Source organism: Vulpes vulpes, chromosome 12 (assembly GCF_048418805.1).
Source record: "Vulpes vulpes isolate BD-2025 chromosome 12, VulVul3, whole genome shotgun sequence".
Classification (NCBI taxonomy): domain Eukaryota; kingdom Metazoa; phylum Chordata; class Mammalia; order Carnivora; family Canidae; genus Vulpes; species Vulpes vulpes.
In genome coordinates, this window is record NC_132791.1 from 873553 (window position 1) to 897290 (window position 23738).

General features: G+C 57.3%; 1 protein-coding gene across 9 annotated transcripts in view; it reads left to right on the forward strand.

The window, feature by feature from the left end:
* The window catches only part of CDK5RAP2 (CDK5 regulatory subunit associated protein 2), a 156234-nt gene that overhangs the window by 92156 nt on the left and 40340 nt on the right, over window positions 1–23738 (forward strand). For 5 of the 9 annotated variants that reach the window (XM_072727512.1, XM_072727513.1, XM_072727518.1 and 2 more), the window contains 5 exons: window positions 4072–4259; window positions 9694–10126; window positions 15227–15458; window positions 18841–18960; window positions 22693–23266. In XM_072727512.1, coding sequence (XP_072583613.1) covers window positions 4072–4259; window positions 9694–10126; window positions 15227–15458; window positions 18841–18960; window positions 22693–23266 — 1547 coding nt within the window. Of the gene's footprint in view, window positions 1–2162; window positions 2259–4071; window positions 4260–9693; window positions 10127–15226; window positions 15459–18840; window positions 18997–22692; window positions 23267–23738 lie in introns of all 9 variants that reach the window. The other 4 variants (XM_072727511.1, XM_072727516.1, XM_072727514.1 and 1 more) reach the window with 3 other exon arrangements.

Here is a 23738-nt window from a genome sequence, read left to right on the forward strand (position 1 = left end):
TTTAAGGTTAAATTCACATATGTTGAAACACAGAAATGGCAACTGCGTATTCGCTAAGTCTTACGAATGTGCGTCCCCCTGTACCCCACGCCTCCTCCGGACGCCTCGTGTCCCTCCTGGGTTCCCACGGCTCCCGCAGGCCCCCACTTGTGTCCCCCATGGGCTAGTTTTGCCTGCACTAGGCTTCCACGTAAATGGAGTCCTCGCGTAGACTCCCTCGTGTGAAGCTGCTTTCTGTCGGCTTCTGCTTCTGGGATTCATCCGTGTTGTAGTGTGAACCAGCCACACGTTCCTTTTATTGCTAAGTAGCATTCCCATCGCGTGTAAATATATTAAAATTTGTTTATTCATTCTGCTATCGATGTGCACTTGGGTTGTTTCGGTTTTTGGATATTACAAAAAGTTGGTAGGAACATTCCTGCATAGATCTTTATGAGGATATTGGTTTTCATTTTTCTTGATGAATACCTAGGAGTAGGATTCCCAAGCCACAGGGTTACTCGTTTTAGAAGATCCTGCCAGTACTTTTTCCACAGTCGTCTGACCTTTTGTACGCCCACCAACAAGTTTGATAGTCCTGGTTGGTCTTTATCACTTGAGAATGTTTTAATAATGAGGAAAGATGCCGCTAGAGAGAGAGAAGCACCTCATCCACATGTGGAAACTTTTATGTCTTGGTAAGTATATTCACATGTAGCTAGCCTGTTTAATGCTCAATAGTTTAGAAAACACTAGTTTTTTTTTTTTGTTTGTTTGTTTGTTTTTAAGGATTTTATTTATTCATGCAAGACACAGAAAGGGAGGCAGAGACACCGGCAGAGAGAGAAGCAGGCTCCCTGCAGGAGTCCGATGAAGGACTCGCTCCCAGGACCCCGGGGTCATGCCCTGAGCCAAAAGCAGACACTCAACCACTGAGCCCCCGTTGGGCCCCTACAGCTCTGATTTGTAAGGTCATCAGTCCTGTTTGAGCCTGATGACAGATTTGGGTATGGTCAGGTTGAGTGTGTTCTGGTCCTGGAAAGTTTTCTATAAAAATGACTTAAATGAAGTCAGTTTGCTTTGTTTGGTTTGCTTTCTTCCAAAATAAGGGTTTCCTATAAAAGGAAGATCAGAAGAATTTAAGTTGGTCTGGGGAAAGTATGGACTAAATGTAGGAATTTGTAAAGAAAACCGTAAAGACAGAACCTTAGAAATCTCATATGTACAACAGCACCGGGGCCGGTGACTCAGCTCCCGGTTTGTGGTTTTGACACTTCGGTGCAGAGCTTACAGTTTCATTGGTGAGGTGAGGTTTGGTATAATTCCTGAAGCAGTTTTGACTGATGACCTCCCTGGGTGGCCACCTGTCCTCTCTGTTTTTATTTGCTTTAATCCAGGTGTCCCAGGACTAGAAGTTCTGCTCTTCCAGCGAGCTGAGATCTGGCCCCCTTGAGAACATCGTACTGTCCATTCTGCGGAGTGCAGAGTGCAGAAGCTTTGGGATTTACACTTCTTTAAAGCATTAGGGATTTATGCAATCTTTATAAGAAAAAAAAAACGTTCTTCATTTCCAAAGCATAAAGTTATCGTCAGGCCAGCTCGATACTCATTAGCGATGAGGACTTTTTGTCAGCAAAGTGATGGCGTTGTGGGGACTGTCCATCTCGGGTGTGTGACAGTCCAAGAAGAGGTTTATGCCCTGTGCTAAACTGGAGAAGTGATGCATAAATCGGGCACAGCATAAATTTCATTTACTGCTTTCTTGCTATTTGATGTTTTCAATTCCATCAATAGCTTTTCTCCAAAATCTTGTTACTTTTATATAATCTGAAAGTGAATTTAGCCATGGCAGGAATGGCAGCGGCACAACAGGCAGCATATTCAATTTACAGCAGCTCGGGGAAGGCCCTGCAAGGGCAGGGGGAAATGGCTTTTGTCATTTCTTGGGGAATTTGTCCTTCAATTATGCTTGGTTCTAGGCAGCTGTGTGTGATTTGCTAGAACTAGCATCTCTAACTTTGGTTAATTTTTATTTCATTGGCTTTGGCATTCGTTTCTGCCTCCTTTTTGGTTTGTTTTTTGTTTTGCATTAAAAAAAAAAAGACATCACTGACTTACTCATGCATATTCATGCTGCACACTTTTTTGGGTTGCATTTTCACACCATTCCATGCTCCATGTAGCTTTTGGCTAGCAAGGAGGATGAGGACACGACCAGAATTGGAGAGGATGACGAGAATAATTTCCCGAATGACCAGCATTTGGAGCAGAGTGACAAGGTAGGGACGTGGCAGTCACCTCCCAGTTCCATGCTCCCCTCTCTGTGCCCAAGCCAGCCTTCCTGTTTGGAGTGAATCCGTTGGCTTCTCCGTTCCTTCTGCCCGTGTCGAGTGCCTGCTGTGTGCCAGCGGGGAGCCGAGACGCTAGGTCTCTTCCTTCTCCTAGACCCAAACAGGGTGGTAGAGCCAGTTGAGAAACAGCGAGACCAGGAGTTGCCAATAAAAACAGGGTTGTTGTCAGAGAGTAACAGGCATCGGCTGTTGGAGGTGGTCAGATCTGTGGCGCTCTAACCCGACCCATTTATTGTCTGCGTTGGAGACTGAGCCCTGTGAGGGGAGAGGATCTCTCCAGGGCGCAGGGCAGGTGAGTGACTGAGTTGGGAGGGGAGCCCCTCCCCTGCAGGAGCTGCGCTCAGTGGAGTCCCAGATCACTTCACTGCCGCCTCGGACGCCCTTCCCGGGGCCCTCTCCAGTCTCCTGATCTGGAGCCCCGCCTGGTGGCACGTGGGCATCGTTGAGAACGTTCCTCCAGTCACATTGGTACTGGGCATTTGGGACAAACGTTCTCCCAAGGTTGAAAGAGCCTGAAAGCCTGGGATGCGATGGACAGAGGAGGCTGCAGTCTGGCATTTGTAACCTTCCAGGCGTTGAAGTTCTTGAAGTCACGAGTGTGAGATCATCAAAATGTCGGTGGTTTTGGAAAGCAAAGCAGTTCAAAGTGGGGATCTTGGAATTAGATCTTGAGTCTTGGTCTTCATCTTTGTGACCTCAGTTAACCCTTGCGTAGGCCCTCAGCCCGAGTTTTTTGGTCCTTGAAGATAATCCATCCTTGCCGGAGTGTCTGTGATATTTCAGTTAGTGCATAGAAAGGTACGTACTAAGTGCTCAGGAAATGCGATCGCTCTTTTTATGACGATAGTCCACATTTCCTTTCTTTGGAACTTACTTATTTAGATGGACGTAATAACTAGATTGGTGGCAAACAAGACCCTATAAATAACTGCTCATTTGTGTGGGTCTTGTCTTCCATTTAAAAATCTTAATCATTTTACAAGTGTGAGAGAGGGCTGTGATGGCTAGTGTATGTGCCACCTGCAGTAAGGAAGTCGAGGCAGTTATTTATAGACTGGGAGAAGAAGTTTAGAAAGGACGCTAATTGGAGCACCTCGGGCATGCCCGACACAGGCTTTAACTCGGCACATTGTTGGTACCACTCCTCTGGGGCCCTCAGTGACCCCAGAAGATGGATCCGTAAATAACGCCTCCCTGGGAATTAGGATCTCTCTACTTTCCTAATGAGACCAGTCAAAGTCATGTTCATTAGCGTGTCTCTGTAAAGAGTAAGGCGCTTTCCCGATTTGTAGCGGGGAGGATGCATCACAAGAGGTAGATGCCGGACGTCTGAAGCGTCAGGCGTGGCCTGGGCTCCCGAGGAGCGGGCCGGGGGGCGAGGGGACACGGCCGTGGCAGGCGGGACACTGTGCCAGGACCTTAGGTGAGGCAGTCATCTCATTTTATTCTCACGGTCGCCTTGGGAGGTGGCGTTACTCTCCACGTTGTGCGGATCAGGGAACTGAGGGTGAGGAGAAGTGGCGTGACCTGTCCGTGCTCTTGCACAGGCACCTCCCCGCCCCGCCACAGGGCACGTGTGGGCCTGCGAGCCGGAGCCGCGCCCTGCCCTGCCTGCTGCGCTTCCGGTGCCCTCTGGCTTGCTGGCGCTGCCCGTTCGGTCGCTGCCTCCGCCCTTTCTCCCCCACGCACGGCCCTCCTCTCTTCCAGGGGCCCTATTTTGACCACATCCTCTGCTTTGCAGGTCGTGGAGGACTTTTCCAAAGGGGGCTGCAAAAACGGATACTCGAGGCACACAGATTCTAGCATCCTAGACTACGATGGAGCCCACACACCTGGCTGCCCCGGAGACCAGAGTCCAGAGGAAGGCGAGCTCCTGAACCTGCTGGCCCCGTTTTTCAACGAGAAGGCCACGATGTTCCTGGAATCCAGGTAGACGTGGGGCCCCCGCACTGCTTTTTCTCTCTAGTTTGAGGGGAGAACAAACTCATTTTGCTAAATGGATTTAGATGGTGGTGCCGTGGAATGTAGCTGAGCGAGCCCCTGAAATGTCTTGGAAGGAATCTTGCCAGTCAGGCAATTAAGTAATTAGGCTGCGCGCTGGTGGCTGGTGGCTGGGGGGGGCTCCGCAGAGCCACCCGCGAGCCCCTTACGAAGAGGAGGAAGGCTTTCCTCTGGAGTGGGCCCGCGGGCCCTGGGGGGGCTGTCGGGCTGTCAGCGAGAGGCCAGCCCCACCCGAGCCCCCCAGGTTCTGCACCAGCTCAGGAGCCGCCGCTGTGCTTGTGACCCGCTGGGTACGTGGAGCTTGAGCTTGGTTTGTCTTCTCATTGTGCTGGGCGGGCGTCGTCCTCTGTGAGGGAGTAGTCGGGCCTTTGCCTTGAGCCAGAGAAGGAGAAACATTCGGTACATTTTGTATTTTTAAAATTAACCCTTCGGGAGGAGACTGTCACCCTTGCACATTCTTCCAGACCATGGCGACAGCTGCCGGGCGGAGCCGCGCCTCCCTCTCTCAGGGCCCGGCCTCCCCGACCTCTTCTCGTGCGTGAGGAGGCAGGCGCGCACCGTTTGAGGAGCCTGGCAGGCAGGTGCTGTGCGTCCAGTAAAACTGTCCAGTTCTCTCCAGTGGAGGCAGAGAAGTGGAGCCCGAACTCCTGCCCCTGACTCTTGGCAGGAGCCGGGAACCCTGCTGGTCCTTGCACTGCTGGTGCACCAAGCCTCACAGACGTTCCTTAGCAAAGAAACAGGGATTGGACCGTTCTGCTTTTGAGCTCAGGCAGGCTGACCCGCCCCCAGTGCCTGGCATCTCACACTTCTCTAGCTCGCGCCCTGTTGGGGCACATGTCTAGCGGCCGTTCTGGTTTATTTTCACAGGGACTTGGTGACCACAGTCAAGGCTTGAGAGACGGAGGATTTTCTCCATGTCAGGGTCCCAAGTGTCCCCTCCGAGAGTAGGGATGCCACCCTCTGAGGACCTCCTGGAAGGTGCCTGGGTGATTGAGCTGGGGAAAGTACGGCGGGCCGCGGGGGCGTGTGGCAAACCCGGGCACGTGTGCCCCCTCTACTGGGCCGGAGCCTCTCAGCCCTATGCGACAGAGTGGTACGGGCACCTGGGCTCCCAGGCTTCCAGGCTTTCGGTGGAAGCCCCAAATTGTATCCTACATCTCTTGATTTTTAAAGATGTGGACCCCTAACTACATTTTTTAAAGAAAGCATCTCCCGCCTGCCAGGCCAGCCTGTTCCCTGTAGGTGTCTGCTCCACGGCTTCCAGACCGCGCTGGCAGTTGCAGTGTGAGGGCGGGGTTTCTTACGCCGGCCTACGTCTGTGGCCCTGTCTTGTTCTCTGCGCAGCTGCCATTCGCACTGTACCACTGAAGCCCGTGGCGGTGCAGTCGTGGTCCCCAGGCCCTCCCGAGGGCCCCTCCGGGGTCTGCACCCTCTGGCCCACACCCTGGGCACCACAGGCCCAGCCTCAGTTCACCCTCACACCAGCTTTGTGCGCTGCTCATGGTGTTTTCCTTCTTATAAACGTGGGAGCTGACATTTGGGGACTTGACATTCCTGTAGCTAGGAAGCGCTAGAGCCATTGGAGAGCCTTCTGGAGGAGTCCTTTACAAACACTCATTGGGCAACCAGGATTTTAATTGCTCAGAGAAACACTATTCTTCTGCTTGCGAGTCCCCTCCTGTCCAAGCCGCCACCGTCTCTTGCCTGGTCTCCAGCAGCGCAGGCTCCTCTACTGTCCACTCTCCAGAGCAGCCAGTGATCGTTTTGTAACTTAGGTCAGATCATATCTGTTCCATGCGTACGACCTTCCAGTGGACTTCCATTGCCCTTACAGGAAGGTCAGAGCTGCTCGCCCTGGAGCCCGCCTCTTTCTGTCCTTACCATCCACCCCCCAGCCACACAGAGCTCCTCTGTGCCTCAGACACCTCAGGGCCTTTGCACCAGCCGTCCCTCTGCCTGCAGTATGTATGTGACTGGTGGTGTCTCAGCTCCACATCCGCCCTGTGGACAGGTCCTTGCTGAGCACCAACAGGAGTCCTGCTTGCACGTGGTCTCAGGACTCCCTCCCTCCCTCCCTCCCTCTCTCCTGCGGCTGATGGTACTGCTCATTGCTGCTGTACGTTGTCTGATTTAGTTACCAACATAGGCGTGGACGTCTGTCGTCTTAATGAAACGCGAGCCCCTGATTCCTTTTCACCACGCATGCCCACTGCCGTGGTGGCAGGTGAGAGGTGCTCAGTAAATACCCAAGCATCAGCATCACAGCAGAAGGTAAATGGGGAGAATTGGAGAGGGTATAGTGACCCCTGGGCTCAGGAGGCTCGGGCTGCCCTGATCTTTGTTCTGCCACTTTGCTAGGGGATCTGGAGTCTCCCGAGCCCATTCTTCATCTGTAAAGTGGGGTGAGCTCTGGCCCCACCCCGCAGGCGCACGGGTGCCCCGAGTGTGCTTGGCGTGCTCAACGACCCGACGCCGCACGGGCTTCGCAGCTGCCGGCCCCCACGGCCTCGCGCCGCGGCCGAGGTCCTCGGGAAGGCCGTGTCAACGGTGTCTGCGCCTCTGACCAGACCCTTGACCGAACCGTTGAACAGGTCCTGATCCGGCGACGGCTTGGTGAATCCGCTGCGCAGATCTCTAGCAAAGTCACCCGGGAGGGTTTATCTAACAGCACCCCCACTTTAGTACATTCTAATGGCCTCTTTCACCGCCTTTTACTGCCCGTCTGTACAGCCTGTTTCCTGGGTTTTATTGTACGTTGTTTGGTGGTGAATAACGGTCCTCCTTTGGCCAGCTGAATAGCAACTGTCATTACTTTTAATCTATATTAAGGGAAGGAGAGGAAAGGAAAATTTAGTTTAACATGCTTAAAGTGCCAGCAATCTTTTTAAAGTCTGGGTTTACTAAATTTTAAGATGGTTTGTGTAGGCTAGATGATTCCATATTCGAAGTGAAAAAATGTACCGTACATTTAAATTCTGTTTTTCAAACCTTTAATTTTTCCCGTGCCTCCGTGTGCCGAAGCTGTGGTCTGAACGGAGTCGCCCCTGCCCCAGAGCTGGGCGGTGGGATCCGGAGGGGAGTGGGGCCTCCCCGCTGCCCTCGAGCGTTCACAGCCCCTGTCACGTGTCGCAGGCGCAGATACAGGGCAGGGGCCATCAGGCGTCGCGCCGAGCGTCGGTCCCCGGCCTGAGGCAGGCGAGAGGATCGGCAGAGGGAAGAGTGCGCAGCGCGGCCGAGGGCCCCCCTGTCCCCGTGCCCGGGCGGATGCCGGCAGCCCTCCTCCTGCCCGCCTCTCCCTCCGTCCTCGCCTGCTCCAGTCCCTGCGCCCACCATTTCCTGGCGCTTTCCTGGTTTCCTTTCTTCTCTTAAATGAGTCCTTTTTCTCCTTTTTTATTTTTAAGTCTTTATTTTTTTATAGGAGAACTAAAGAATTCTTTTATTTAGGGAGAAACAGGTGGGAAATGGTAGCAGCTCAAACATCTCCTTTATTTTTTAGGTGATTTACACATACTTATGTGAGGGTCTTCGGGTTGCCTTATTAATTTGATTTTCTCGAGTGTGGACGTTGGGCTGTGGCCCGTCCGCCGTCGTAGTGGGTTGTGTGTGCAGGTTTGGTTTGCCTGTGTGGACACCCCCGGCCCCCCTTCTCCCGTGGGGGGAGCCCCTGACTTTTCCCTGGACTCCAGGAGATCTCCACCATAGGGGAGTTAAATTTCTGGCCCCAGTGCTTTCTGCAAATGCCCCCTTTTTGCCTGACTGCCTCTCCTCCTCGGTTTCTCATGTTTGGACAAATTTTGTCTTGACTTTGAGGCCTGTAGCGCCCCTTACGGGGTTTTCTGTTATGCCTCTTCTGCTGTCACGGGTGTTTAGAGCGGCCTGGGAGGGGCGGAGTGTGTGCTCCCGCCGCCCCCGGACAGGAGCCTGTGCAGTCCTGCCGCACGGCACGCGGGTGGCGCCCGTGCCACAGAGCCTCGCCCGGAGGCTCCCCTGTGCCCCCACGCAGACTTCTCCCTGCCTCGCTTCCAGCCGCGCCTCCTCCCTGGTCACCTTGGCTTTCATGCCGAGAACGTCCCGTTTCCTTTGCCCTGGCCGGCCTCCCCTCGCCTCTAGAATCCCTTCTCTGGCATCTCCTGCCTCTCCCAGGCTGGGCACCCCGGGATCAGGGCTTTGTAACCCCCTAAACTTGCACAGGGCCCCTGTTCCCCCTTTGACCCCGTGAAGCAGTGATTTCTCAACGTCCGTGTCCGACACCAGGCTAAGTCCTCGCAGGTGGTCTTGCCCCCTCGGTGTCCGTCGGGCACCCGGCACAAGACACACAGGGATTCCTCTGAACTGCGCCCCAGTCTTTTACGAGCTCCCTCAGTTTGGGTTCCCAGGAAAGTGGAGCCCAAAGTAAGGGCTTGGGTACACGTGGTTTCTTTGGGCCGTGACCCCGGGGAGCAGAGGCAAAGCCAGTCAGCGTCCGTGACCTGCGTGCTGTGGACAGCGCCGGGGACGGCCTAGAGGTGCCGTGCCATTGGCCCTGCGCAGGGCGGGACGGGGGACGTGTGTCCCAGCAGCTCTCTTCCCCCCACTGTCTGAGGGCTTCCCCTGCCCACTGCCCTGCTGGGGGCCTCAGGAGCGCTGAGGAAGCCCCAGGCCAGTGGAGAGAGGCAGGGAGCACCCCAGACGGGCCTCTTCGTGTCCCGGGTGCCGTCCTCAGTGTCCACGCTGCCGCAGCTGGGCAGGCTCCGCGGGAGCACGGGGCAGGTGGCCAGGGACGCGAAGGTACCGCTCCCTCTGTGCTCTCTTGTTTATTCCTCGTTGCCGTCCTTGGAGGGGGATTACGCTACTTCCAAGAATCTCAGACTTAGAATTTGAAGCCATTTTCGTGTGATTTCAAAGCCACTCCTGTTTGTATTACGAGTCGTTCGCAGCATCCCTTCGTTGAGGGCCTGTGTCCTGGGCCCTGGCTGCACAGGGTCCACCTGGGTGACCAGGCCACCCGGGCCGTACTCCCCTGGATGTAGGACTGGGCCGGGGGCAGGTGGACCTCGCGGTTGGCAGTACTTGGTGACCCGTCTGCTCCCGTCGAGGCCCAGCCGGCACCCGCACAGCCACGCGGGCCCTCGCTTGCTGGGTACTTGTGTCAGGTGATTCCCTTCTCTGTGAGATAGACCTGCCAGGACCCCCAGGTGGGGGGGTCACGAGGCGGTTGGGGTAAAATCCTGGGCTGTGGGTCCTGGCACATGGTGGGTGGGCGGCGTGCGTGGTTTAGACAGACGTCGGGCCAGTCAGTGGAGAAAACTTGAGAGACTGGGCGGGGCACAAGGCTACGGCACGAAACCTGGTTCTCCCACTTTCTTCCCTTTTGGAAAAACAGGCCAGACCTCCTGAAAGTGCTGCGTGAACTGCTGTTGGAGCGAATGCGCTCGCTAGAGCAGGGAGTTTCCGCAGAACACCTTGATGGGAAGACCGAGAAGTCCCTGACGCCGGTGGCCGTTCAGCTAGGAGGTGAGCTAGGACACCTGGCCCACGTCGACTCGTCGTCCAGGTCCCGTGATGACCCGAGGTCGCCTTGGACAGCCCGGCTGCTCAGGGCGGGTGAAGCGGCCACGCGGGAGCTGAAAGATGCCTCCGTGCAGACCGTGGCCGCGGAGGGCGACACGCTCAGGTTCACAAACCAGGGCAAGAGAGGAGTTTGGGAAGAGGAGCCACCAGACGCCACGTTCCACGCTGAGGGTCAGCCGCAGAGCTTGTGCCTGGTGCCAGGGAGGCCGGCCGCTGCCCTCTCCTTCCCCAGTGGGGCTGACAAAGTAAGCTTTTCTATAGATTATTTATTTATTTCCTTTTTTATACAAGTGAAAGGCTTAAAAACTCAACTCTGATCTCACTGCTTTTTCTGATGTCTGTAAAATCCGGTGTCTCCCCCTGCCTGCCCCTCGTCTGGCCTCTCCCTGGAGGCGTGTGTTCGTCTTAACCTCCCCCCGGCCCGGTCTTCTCCATCTGTACATCATGACATTTATGCAGTTTTCCTTACGGAGCTGTATTTTTACATCTGTGTGTAGCTTTTTCTTTCCTGCTGTGTATCAGGACCATGTTTCCTTGCGGTGGCTCTGAAATATTCCATTGTGGGAAATGTGCCAAAAGGTGTAGGATTTTCATCCACTGGTGGACATTTCCTTTTGCAGATTGCAGTGAAATTGTGATAACCTGAGTTTAGGAGTAGGGCCGAGCACCTCGGTTTTATCCTGTGCGGGCTGTGCGGTGGAGAGGTACTGTTCTGGGGCTTGGTCCACATTTCCCCGGAGATGAGGAAGCCCGACTCGCAGTGCCCACAGGGAGCCCGCAGCTAAGGGGCTGAGTGGAACCCCCCGCGGCTGAGTGCCCTGCTCTACCCGTTCCGAGGCTCGCCCCCTGCTCCTTCTGGCCCAGCGTGGCAGGGTCCGGTTTTGGTGGGGGGAATGCATTTGGCTTCAGTCAAGACGCTGTCTCGATGCTTCTCCTCAAATACCATCAAATATGCCACACGATTAGGAGCCAGACTCTCTTGGCAGCGTTTGATTGGACCTTTTGCTAAAATCCTCCCGGGCGGAGGGGTTGGGCTGACGCTCCCCAAAGCGGAGAGATGTCAGTGTTCTGGTGGAGAAGTAGGTCATGTTTCTAATGGAGCGCCAGTGATGGCTGTTGGTGTTCTTGTTTCTGATGGGTGTTTTGTATCTGAGAAATCAGCTGTACACACTGCTTCATAGCATCAGAATGGAGAATTAAGTTTATTTTCTGACCACTAAATTACTGCTTTTGTGCATACCAAAGGGAGTTAGATATATCATTAGCAAAATTGCTTTTGATTGTTTTAAATTATGCACCAAAACTGTAATTTCTAGAAAAGGGTTTTCTAAAGATATCAGTAAAGACAAAAAAATAAAAAATAAAAAAAATAAAAAGACATTGCCATTATATTAACGGTACTTCAGATGCAAATGTGTATGGTTTGGCTGGAATAGAAAGCTCTCATCTGCCCCCAGCTCTGTTAGTTTGTACCTGTGTTTTAGGAAAACTAGATGTTTTTTTCCCCCAGTTTGTGTGGGAGGTAGCCTCCTTTGTGCAGAAAAATTACATAATCGAATGAACTCATTAATTTCCCCAAATATATAAATTTTTTTTTTAGCGTAGAATTATCCTTCTTGCTTGTGGCTTCAAAAGGAAGGCCACAGTGTTTATTTTTTAGCATCTGCTGTTTGTGCCAGGATCACGCTAGATTTCCTGTACCTGTACCATCACATTTAATCTCCTCAAGAAGCCTGCGAGTTAGATGGGTATTCCCTACATTTTACATGTGAAGAAATACAGACTCTCAGAGTCTCAGAAAATGGTCCAGAGTGAGTCAGCTGTTGGGAGGAGTAGTAAGGATATAGACCGAAGTCCAATTTTAGAGATGGATAGGGATTTTTTTTTTTTTTTTAACGTAGGCTCCACTCCCAATGTGGGTCTTGACCCATGACCCTGAGATCAAGACTTGAGCTGAGATCAAGAGTTGGATGCTTAACTGAGAACCACCCAGGTGCCCACGACGGGGGCAGTCTAAACATACTTTTCTCAGGAAGGGAGGGGTCCTCTTGCCACCGGCACACATGGACCAGTGATGGCTTCAAGCCTGGCCACTTACCTTTCCTGGTGGCCCCAGAGGGATCAGGGTGACCTAGGAGCTGAGGCTAGTGCAGTGGCGACAGGAAGAGATGTGTGGCAAGGGCCTGCTGGTGCTTTGTGCGTGCCTGTGCGTGTGTACGTCGAGCTCGGCATGTGTGCGTTCCTGTCCCCCTTGCGCTCCCAAGTGAGGACTTCCATGTTGACATGTTTCATAAGGCGGTAGGTGGGGCTGTGCACAGTGTCCATAAGGTAGCATTTTGTGTGGTGTTATTTTAGAACCCGCATTAGGGTGACTGACGGCAGTCTTCCAGCCTGAAATTGGCTTTGGCATTTGTGCACTTGCAGATATCTTTTCTCCTGCCATATGACACACAGATTTGGATCCAAGAATAAAGATTGGTGGAGACCGAGGATCAAGCCAATGACTGTTATTTTGTGGTCCTCTTTGATGGACACCGCCCCCCCCCCCCCCCCGCCAACAGACCCCCTTCCCACCTCAAACTGTCCTCGGCCTTGAACCTGCTCTCTGCCCTGGAATGTTGGGGCAGCGAGTGTCTTACTTTGCTTAACCGAGCAGTAGAGGCTGGGGAGCCGTTGTGACGTCCCGCCCTCTAACCTCCTCGTTGTACGACATTGGACTGGTTGGTTGACCTCCCAGTTTTTTGTCTGGAACATAGGCCCGGTAACGTCTATTATCCTGGGAGTGCTGAGATTGCAGAGCTGGCCGGAGGACCGTGGACAGCGTGCTTGAAAGCATTTTGCATCCCAGAACGTGCACGCGGGGCTCCTTCCGCCCTTTTCCTGCTTTCAGAGTCCTTGCTGATTTCGTCATTCCCAGGGTCCCAAGCATTTCCTGTTTTCCTCTCAGGTTCCTTCTCTTCCACTTAAAAAATAAAAAGAGTAATAGCCCCCCATTGAGGGATAAGCCACATGTCCTACAGTTTGTCCATTTACAGTGCGTAGTGCAGTGAGTCGTTTGGTCTTTTTCTTTTTTTGGTAAATCCATAGTTACAGATCTACTGCCATAATCGATTACAGAACGGGCTTAATTATCCAAAAAGAAACCCTGCCGGACCCATTGGCAGTCACTTCCCGTTTCCCCCCTAGTGCTCTAGCTGTAGGCAACCACTGATCTACTTTCTGTCTTTAGATGTCTGGCTTCTCTGGATGTTTCGTAGAAAGGGAATCATGTAACACGTGATCTTTGGTGACTGCTTCCGCTTAGCGTAGCACTTTTGAGGTGCGTTCGTGCCGGAGTCCTTAGCGGTAGTTCATTTCTTTATATTGCCAAGCGATATCCATTGTATGGATGTCACACATTTTACTTATCCCTTCATCAGTCGATGGACATTTGGGTTATTTCTACCTTTTAGCTATTATGAGTCACGTCGCTGTGAACATGCACATACAGGTTCTTGTGTGGACGAGTGTTTCCACGTCACCTGGGTAAACACCGAGGAGTGGAACCCGGGGTCATGTGGGAACTCTGAAGAACCACTGGGCTGTTTTCTATAGTAGCTGCTCCTAGTTTACATTTTCATCAGAAACATGGGGGTTCCAGTTTCTCCACAGCTTTGCCGACACTTGTTATTATTTTAATTAGAAGCTGTCCTAATGAGCTGGGAGTGGCAATATTCTATTGTGATTTGATTTATATTTCCCTGACGACTAATGACATGTTTTCATGTGTTTATTGGCCATGTAAAGGTCCCCTTTTGAGAAATGTCTATCAGATCCTTCGCCCACCTTCTAATTGAGTTATATGTGCTTTTTATTATTGAATTGTGATAGTCCTTTACATATTTCTAGGTTTAGTTCCTCTCCCCAACTTTTTAATATATTTAAAATTCCCCCCACTTGAAAGACATCCCCATTTGGCCTCTTAAGTCATTCTTCGCGTGTTCATTCCACAAATAGTCGTTGAGCACCCACTGTGTTCTTGTGCTGGCGGCTGTGGTAGAGGACGACCAAGCGACGCAGAGTCCCCAACCCTGGAGCTCATAGGCCAGTGCAGAAGGTAGACAGAGAACAAGTAATTGCACAGGCATTTGATCATGAGGGTACTAGTGTTCTCCCTAGAGAATTGTAGGGGGCGGTGCGTGTCCTTAACAGGGAGACCTGACCTGGTCTTGGAAGTCAAGGCCCATTCTCCCGAGGAAGGCACATAGGAGTGAGGTCCTAGTGAAGGTACGGGGATTACCGGAGTGGTGGGGGTGGGCAAGAGAGTGTGCTGTAGACGGGGGACGGGGCGCGCCGAGCCCCTGGGGTGGAAGGAACATAGACATCTGAGGAGCTGATAGAGGGGAGTGTGTGGGCCTAGGGGAAGTGGGAGAAGGGCAGTGACCGGGGCTGCAGGTCACGTACAGCATGGCGGCCGCGGTAGGGATTTGACCTTGGTCCTGAGAGACCGGGAAGTACGCCGGTGGTTGTAAGCAGAGGCGAGGGATGTCAGCTCTGCCTTTCCTGTCACGGTATGGAGAGTGGGCTAGGAAGGGCAGGAAGGGCGAGGGGGAGGGTGCTCCGGAGGCGGCTGTGTGGCAGGGGAGCGCCAGCAGTGTTTAGGGGTTGGATGGGGGCCGTGGGAGGCAGCGAGGAGAGTCCAGAGACCTCAGAGATGAGTTGACAGCTACAATTAATGGAGCCTGGTAAGTGGCGAGGGTGGGTGATGGGTGTGAGGAGCGTTCGATAGACTTCCAGGTTTGGGTTGCACAGTGAGGGGATGGTGGTGGGATTCACCACATGGAGCGTGTTGAAGCAGCGTAGCTTTGGGTGGGGACTGGGATGCTGGGCAGAAGGAGCCAGGTGCTGGGCTGGCTTCGAAGTGCCTGAGAGCCAGTGGAAAGGAAGATGTCGAGGTTAGGCAGGTGGGAGCTCGAGCCTGGGCGAGAGCCACTGGATTAGTGACTCGGTAGCCCCTGAGAACCTCAGTAGGGGTGGCTGCGGTGCACTAGCGGACTGGCCGAGCCGGGGGAGCGGGCGGGGGCGGACCAGGGAAGTGTTACTTAGAAGATGGTGTTGGCGAGGGGACTGCCATCGCGTGAGCCTCTGGGTGTCCACAGAGACAGTGCGCCAGGGCCAAGAGGGCGTCCAGGAGGAGAAGCTGGGCACTTGCCAGTCAGAGGAGGGACGTGCCAAGACACGGGAGATAAACGTGGATGCCACCCCCGAACCAGAAGTCTGGGCAGCCGGTCTGAATCCTGTTTTACAAGGTTGGCACGAGCACGACCAGAGGAGGTGTATTCATTGTCCTGTGTGTGTCTCTCCAGGATGCTAAGAAGTCCCGCCTGCCTATCCTGATAAAACCGTCCCGGTCATTAGGAAATGTGTATCGGCTCCCTGCCACCCAGGAGGTGGTGGCCCAACTGCAGGGTCAGATCTTGGAGCTGCAGGGGGAGCTGAAGGAGTTTAAAATCTGCAATAAGCAGCTGCATCAAAAGTTGATTCTGGCTGAAGCAATGATGGAGGAGAGGCCAGCAGCAGACAGAACGCTACAGGAAGGTAAGTGTGCAGTGTGCTCTCCGCGAGCCGGCCGGACGGACGGTAGGGCTGCTCGAAATGTCAGCCTTGTTGTTTAGAACTGCAGTAAGTTTGAGCATAAATTTTATGAATTACAGTGATTAATCTTGACTCTTGACAAATACACAATGAAAGGAACACAGTAAGGAAAAGGAATCTATTGTTTTCATTTTATTCTGGAGTCTGGGTAAAGGGGCTTGTAAGCACATGCGGGTCTTGTGAGGTCGCTGCCTTCCCCAGGATGGTCTGCAGGGGCCCCGGCCGTGGGCTGACTTGAGTCCAGGTGGCTTTTTTGGCGTTACCTGTGGAAGCCTGAGGCGAGTGGCATCGTGTGTATAAGTGAGAGCCCTCCTGGGGGGTTTTCTAGAACGTCCAGGCTACATTACGTGGCCTCCACAGGGCTCATTCCAAACCCTATCGAGCTTGTGCTTTCCTCTGGAAGTGACCTGCCTCCGTAGCCACTTTGCCGTGTCTGCACTCATGGGAGCTCCCAAAGTAGAGAGCCCCTGGGTTAAAATGTATCCGGGTTAGACTGCATAGACGTGGAGGGCGTGTCACAGCGGTGACCGTGGTGTTAGAGGTTTTGGACCACTGCCCCTTGGAGCGTCTCAGGAAAGCCGAGAGCCGCGGAGCGTAGGCGAGCGCACGGCAAGCGTTGGACCTCGTTTTCAGAGGGTTCACGAGTCCACAGAAGTACCTCGTCGACTCCTGGTTTTGAGCTTGTGCTGTAAGCGTGTGACAGCAGCACCTGATGCCAAGAACCACAGCAGCAACCTTCTCTTTCTCCAAAAAGTATTGCTGCAGCCCTGCTGTGTGCTGGGCGCCACCGTAGGCCCTGGGGACGGGCTGAACAAAACGGGTGCAGGTAGAGATGGCGGGTGCGGGGAGGACGGAGGTGGCTGAGGCACAGGCAGTGTGGAGGGGGGTGGAGTTTGCTGCCGTCCATCTGCGGAATCCTAGAGCCTCCCTGACGAGGTGACATTTGAACCCGGCTGGAGCAGATGAGTGGAACCCTCAGCGTGGAAAGTGTCTTTGGGGGCAGGCACAAGGGCAAAGTTCCTGATGTTGCTTTGAATCTGGGGAGTTGGAGGACTAGGAGGGAGGCCAGTCATGTGGCCGGAGCAGATGGGAAAGCAGGGCAGGAAGGTCAGGGAGGTGGCCTGTCGGGTGGCCCACGGAGGCCGCTCTCGGGCCTGGTCTCTTGTGCAGGCAGGCCTGGAAGCCGTGGCAGGGTTTCGGGGAGCAGAGCCACGTGGCCTGACTTCGGCTTCCCGGCAGGGACGGGCACACCGTGGCGGGGGCCACCCTCGCTGCGCGTCCTGAAGTCTCCTTGGAGCTCAGGGACACACGCTGGTTTGCACGTAGCCTGTGACTACAGCTGTGGTGGAGGCCCTGCGGCCGGCGCCCGTCCCACTCCGTCTATGGCTCTTGATAGGAGGAGGCCGCCCGCCGCGTGGAAGGACCCCTGGTACCGTGAACCATCGGGGCGGCGGCGCTGCGCCGTGCGGAGGTGGCGGGGCCGCGGGCGGCCGGTGTCGGCTCTGGGGCCCCTCGAGGAGCCAGTTGGCCAGCCCCGCGCGGTGCCAGCCCGGCAGTCGGGGGTACAGGGCTGTGCGTTCGGCAGGTGGCAGCATGTCGCCGGCGTTTGCAGTTGGAGACTTGGAGACCCGGGGAGCGGCCCGGGCTGAGCCTCAATGTGAGCGGGGGTTGGACGGGGAAGGAGCAGCCCAGGAAACGGGGGCCCGAGAGGACGGCATCCCGGAGCCGGGTGGATGGCAGGTGCACCCCGTCCAGCGTTGCCAGTCAGTAAGACCAGGCCAAGGGAGTGGCCTTGGGAGTCCGGACCCAGCCCTCACGGTGACCTCGGAGGGCACCGTTGTCCTGGCGTGGCCGAGGCCGGCCTGCCACAGCTCCCGGAGAGCCGGCGGGGGGAGGAGAGGACACGGCAGGAAGGGACCACCCGGGGCGGTTGCCCGTACAGAGGTGCAGACAAACGCGGGGAGCCACGTAGTCAGCGAGGCTCTGGGGGCCCCGGGTGACTGCGGGGCGTGTGGTCCCTGGGTGGCCTGGCGGCTTGAGGCGCGGAGCTGGGGTTTCTGGGAGGAGAGCGTGCCCTGGAGGCGTCAGTGGGGAGCGAGGGCACCTCCTGCTCTGGGCTGCAGCCCTGGGAGCGGTGGTCGGGGGCGGCATCCGCTGCTGGGCGGCCACGGGGGAGCCGTGCCGGGGACGGTCCTGGTCCTAGCACGGGCGGCACGGCGTGTTCAGGGCGACACCGGGCTTGTTTGCTGTCCTGTCACCGAGGCACTCGCCTCCCTCCTGGGCGGGAGATGGCAGCGGCTGTGGGGACAGCGGGCGGGAGGCACCTGGAGCCTGGCACGGCCTGCGTCCAGGACACGACGTGCGCCGGGGGTGTCGCGCCTCCCTGCCCGCCTGAAGGCCGCCGTGCGGGGGCATCTTCCTCACTGCCCTTGAGGCGGAGCGGTCCCCGCCCCGTGGTATCACCAGGCGGCACTTGGAGCGATGGAGGGACCGGGCTGCGGTCACGGTCAGTGACGTCGGACCTGGATTCACACCCGTCTGCCTGGTTTCCAGGCCGTGCCCTGCGCTGCCTCGGAAAGCCCACTGTCCCCACCTCGCATGTGGGTTTTCTGGTGACCTGTAGCCCCTGGTGTTCCCCATGGATCGTTGGGTTCTTGGGTTCAGCACAGTGGAGGTTTCGAGACAGGCGGGCCGTCGGTGGCATGGCCGTCCCCGCCCCCGTCCCTTCCGGTCCTCGCCTCCTCCCATGCAGCCGTCTAGCCACGCGTTCGCGGACTCCCCCGGGAGCACCTGCTGTGTTCCCGGCCTCATGCGCTGGGTGTGGGAGGGGTGAGCGGGTCTCTGCCTTCGGAGGACTCCCAGACCAGTGGGGGGGGGGGGGGGAGATAGTTCACGGAGCAGCGCGGGTGGGAGCGGGGCTCGGGCCGAGGACCTGATGGCACTGGGCGCGGGGCCTGCGGTGCGCACTCTCCCCGTGCGTGTTTCTGGCTGACAGCAGGGTGCCTCGACCAGGTGCCACCCCGGGTGCCCAGAGGACCACAAGGCCTCTGCTCGGACGAGTGGGCCCGAGTCTGTGGAATTCATTTTCTCACTCATAGTTTTTTGAGAGCCTGGACTTAAACCATTTCAGACAAGCTGCAGCATATTTATGCTTTTTACGTCCTGTTATGGCAGCTCGATAGATTAATTTTATCTTATAAATTGCATTTTGCCTCCCCAGTGTTTTTATTTTCCCTGTTGTATCTTTGTGTTCTTCTCAGTTGCTTGGCTGAGTTTCAAGCCTACGGTTTTATTTATTTTTCCTTCTCTTCCCGAACGCCTGCAGCCCAGCCCCTTGTGGGAGCAGCCTACCAGGACGGCCCGGGAGAGCAGAACGGAGCCAAAGCCATGCCCTGTGTCTGGAGAGCCACGGAGGGGGACAGTGATCACGCCACCCACGAGACCGGTCAGAACGCAGGCCCGTGTGTACTGTGCAGCCTGGGTGCGGGCGCTCCTTGGGGTGTGCTGTGGGGGGCGGTCGCGAAGCCCGGCAGCCGGCATCTCGGGACCTCGTCGTCAGTCCCACTTAACACGTGAGGAAGCTGAGGTCATTAAACAGAATTGATGCAGGGTCGTCCAGCTGGTCAGCGGTAGGCGGCTGCGGGCGCAGGGACCGGGCGTCAGAGCTCACCAAGCATTCGTCACGCCCTTGCCCTGCCGCAGCCGGGTGGGTGCTGCAGGATGCTGCTGCGCTGGGCGGGCGCCGCGGGGTGCTGCTGCGCTGGGCAGGCCGGAGGTGAGCCCGAGCCGCTCCGGAGCAGGAGCTTCATTGCTGCTCGGTGTGGAGGCGCAGGGACAAGGCCCCAGGCACGGCCCATCTATTTCAGCACAAACGGTCCTAAAAGGACGTTCTTGTTCCCCGCCCCCGGAAGGAACACGTGCTGTTTTCTTTTTACCTTCGATCCACCCCCTCCTCTTTTTTTGTTTAAAAAAAAGTCCACTTGAATCAGGACTAGTTCACCGTGTAGGAAACCTCTTCAGGCGTCCTAAACTAGCCGCGAGGCGGCCCTGAGAGTGCGGGGATGCCCCCGGCTCCCCTGAGGCCGCCGGCCAGTGCGGGGGACCCGTGGTCACGTGCTCCTGAGTGTCGTGGGCTTGGAGGGGAAGGCTGCTCTACCGGGCATGCGGGTGCCCCCACGGGGTCCAGGAAGGTTCCAGAACTGCAGCGTTTCCTCCAATGTGGACGACTGGTTCTGGGGACGCCTGTGGCTTTCCTGTCGGCGGCGCGTCGGTGGCCAGGGCTTCCTGGCGGGCTGGCAGTTTCCCTCCCGAGTGCCCAGCGTCACGGAGCGCCTCTCCTCCTTCCGCAGGTGCTTCTGGTTTGCCCGGGGGCTGCCTCTGGCTGCACAGGCCCCCTCTGTCGCACGCTGCTGCTCCGTCCCTAGGGCTCTGCCTCCTGCCGCTTTCCAGGTCGGGCATCCCGGCTCCTCGGTGTCGGACGCTCCCGGTAGCCCCACGCGCTGGCCTCCAGCTGACCGGCTCGGGCATCCATGGTGCCTCCGCTGCCCTTGGCAGGTGCCAGGAGGCGAGCGCAGGGGGCGCCGCGGTGTTACTGGCCGCGACCCGGAGCGCGAGGGGCCGTCCCGGCTCAGCACCCGACCTCGGGGACGGGGACGCCAGCTGCTGCAGGAGGTGGCGGCCGGGCTCGGACGGGGGGCTCTGCTGCTGCTGCGCCCCGAGCCTCGGGCCACGTCTGCCTCTGAACCTCCATTTCCTCTTCGGTCAGATGGGGCTGCCAGTGACGCCTCACAGGTTGTCCTGAAGGCTGCGCGCCTGGTCCTTGCGCAGGTGACACTGGGCGTTGGGCCAGGTCCCGGCTAAGCCTACAGCCCCCCGCGTGCCACGGCTTTGAGTCCTCCCTCCCCGTGCCCTCCACGCAGGGATTCGAGGTGAGAAGTCGCCTCTGGCCCTTCATCCGGGGCTACTGAGCCGCGAAGTCGCGTCGCCGCGCGGGTGCCGGGCTGCGAGACGTGCTGGACGCTGGTCTTGGAGCCTGGAAACCAAACCTGTGCCGCCGCTCAGTCACAGTGCTGTAGGTCGAGGGCAAGAGTGCAAATGTCAGTCGTGCCGTGGAGCCGACTGTTGCTGCGCGGGTGCGGACCGTCCCCGTTGGCAGGTGCGCGTGTAGCTGACGTCCGTGCATCGTGGGAGGGCGTCCGTGAGGGGCTCATCGCGTGGTCTCTGCTCTTTATTCCCCGAGTGAACGAACACTGCTGCTTGCCGTGAAATTCCGTTATCGTGAGGCCGTTCCGGCAACGGTAGTTCCTTGGTTTGGAAGGTGACTCGCTGGAAAGAAGGCCCGTGGGGGCCTCGCGTCTGTCCCTGTGTCGCGCTCCTTCAGCCAGCAGGCCCTTCCGGAGCACCTTCTCTGCCCCGGCCCCGCGCCAGGCCCGCGGACGGACATGCCTGCCCCGCACCCCAGGAGGCCGCGGACACCGGTGACGACCGCAGATGGCGTACAGCAGCGGTGCGGTACTGGGAACGCTTCCTTAGGTCATGCGGCAGCTGCTTTCTAAAATAAAAAGAGTTATTTTATGGTATGTGCATCGTGAGCAGAGAGGAACGGGCGTGTGGCCACGAGGAACAGTTGCAGAACCCAGAAGTTGGAATGTGCGGCGTGACGAGCACTTCTGTCCGCTCCCCTCAGAGCCCGTCCAGGGCCTGTCACCCAGCCCACAGGCTTGTCGGTGCAGCGGTGCCCCTGGCCCACAGCCCCCGCTCGCGGGCCTCCCGCCTCCCGTGCTGGGCACCCCCTTCCAGCTCCCAGCATCCCGGGGGGGCGGGGGCTGTCGGCATCAGGCTCCTCCACCACCGTGTGCCGCACGCCTTCTGCAGGAGCTGTCCCGGTGGAGCCTCCGACCACAGCCGGCGGAGCCCTTCGTGGTACCTGGTGTTCTTCCCGTTTTGTGGACGAAGCCTCTGAGGGAGGCTCAGGGGTCGGGAACCCGGCGGCCCAGGTCACGCAGCCAGGAGGTGGCAGGGCCGGAGCTCGGGCCAGGTCTGCTGGACTGTGAGGCCGGGTGTTTCCACGCCTTCTGCAGCCTTCCGAGGACTCAGACGGCCGTGCACGGAGCTGAGCGTCCCCTGCACGCAGGCGGTGTGCTGCGTGGTCCAGGACGGATGCTCCGGACTCAGGCTGGAGCTGGGAGTTCCCGGCAAGCAGCTTAGACATCCTTGTGGGGACACTGAGGCTCAAGACATGAAATTACCCGCCTCAGGCCGGTGTGTGGGCAGCGCGTGGCCAAGCCGCCTGTGAGCCCCACTCCCTTTGGCCTCGTGGTCCCGCCCACCCTCAGGCGAGCCTGGCCGCCCTCGGGGGTTCAAACGACCGTCGGGAAGTACTTCCTGGCAGGGTCGTGCGTCAGTGGGACCCTCACGCAGGGGCCATCGCGGTGCCCCCGGGAAACTGGGAACGACTCATCAGTCCTGAGCCTTGGAACGACTGCTCTTCAGCGTTACTTCACACGGTCCCCGGTGCCTGTCAGAGCCTCGGCCGTCTGGCCTGGCTTAGGCGCCGTCCCTGAGGGTGTGAGGGTGAGGCTGCGGGAGCCGGGAACCCAGGCAGCCACAGCCCGTGGGGTGCTGAGCCCATGTGCACCCAGCAAGGTGCACCCTGGCGGAGTGCAGAAGGTGCTGTGGGGGCGCAGGCGGAGCGACAAGCCGGCGTGGAGGTGGGCCCGCGGGAGGAGGGTCAGAGCTGCGCGCTCAGGGTGAGCAGAGTTCGTTGAGCGGGCGCAGGGGAGCGAGTGAGCCGCAGGCCGAGGGAACAGCACGTGCAAAAGCATAGAGGCCCCCCACGGCGCGGTGGGTGCGAGGGATTGGGGCGAGCTGTGGGGCATCTCCAGAGGTGGTGGGGGGGTGTCCAGGGCGGGCTGCCCGGCTAGTCGGCGGAGGGGCCCAGGCACTGCCAGAGGATTTGGGGTTTAATCCTTGGTGATGAATTGGAGGTGGGCGTTGGTGGGTGTCATGGTCAGTTCACGTTTTAGAATAGTTGCTCTGAGGAAGAGGCCGGTTGGGAGGTAGGGGAGGGGCTAGGCCAGAGAGGCCTGGGGGCGGCCGTGGCCCTGCGGGGACGGCGGTGGGGACGGCGGTGGATTTCGGCCCAGGCTGTGCTGACACAAGTGTGTCTCATTCGCAGACGCTGAAATCCGCCCGCCCGACGGCCTTGCCGTCGTGCCCACATGCCAAGGGAATTCTGAAGATTTTCCAGGCCCAGCCGCAGTAGCTGCCTGCTGGAGTTCCAAGAGTCCGCTGTCCACCACAGTCAGCGTGTTTGGGGCCCATCCGTCTGAGAACATCGACACCTCCAGTGATACAGAAAACTTAAAACAGAAAATCCGTGACTTGGAAACTGAGCTCCAGGGCTACCGGAATTTCTTGTTTCAGCTGCAGAAGCACTCCCAGTGCAGTGAGGCCATTATCACAGTTTTGTGTGGGACAGAAGGGGGCCAGGATGTGTTGAGCAAGCCCAAGGGTAGCGCCGACGAGGAAGAAATGACGTTTTCAAGTTTGCACCAAGTGCGTTACGTGAAGCACATGAAGATCCTCCGGCAGCTGGCCCCGGAGGTGACCGACGGCGGGCTGCTGGAGGGCCTCAGGCAGCAGCTCCTGCAACAGGAGTGCGAGCTGCAGAAGGAGCAGAATTTGAACATGGAGCTTTTCAGTGAAATCCACAACCTGCAGAATAAGTTCCGAGATCTGTCACCCTCCAGGTATGTCCCCCGCTGCTTGTCCCACTGTTGCCGCCGCGGTTCCCCCGCTGCCCCTAGGTCGGAGCCCCCGAGCTACGAGGCAACGCTGCTCGGCTGGCAGTGGGGTGGGCACCAGGGGAGGCTCCATGGTGTGAGGCTGCTGGGCCCGTGGAGAAGTGGGCACGAGGCCACAGACCGCAGGGGCCGTACACATTCTGGTCTCGCGGCTCCTGAAGCTGGCAGAGCAGACGTTGCCCTCGTCAGCCTGGGTGCTGAGGCCAAGGCAAGGGTTCCGGCCCTCGGTGAGTTGCGGCACGTTTGCCGCCCGGCTGCGTCCGCTCCCGGAGCCGCTACTGCCTTTCACCCTGGGACGGAGACCGACGTCCTAGGCTGGGTGGGAAGAACATAAACCTGTTCCAGATCTTTCCCCTTTAAGGTCATCCTCGAGCATCGGCCCGCGTAGAAAGAGAAGAGTTCTTAGGCCGTGCTTGAG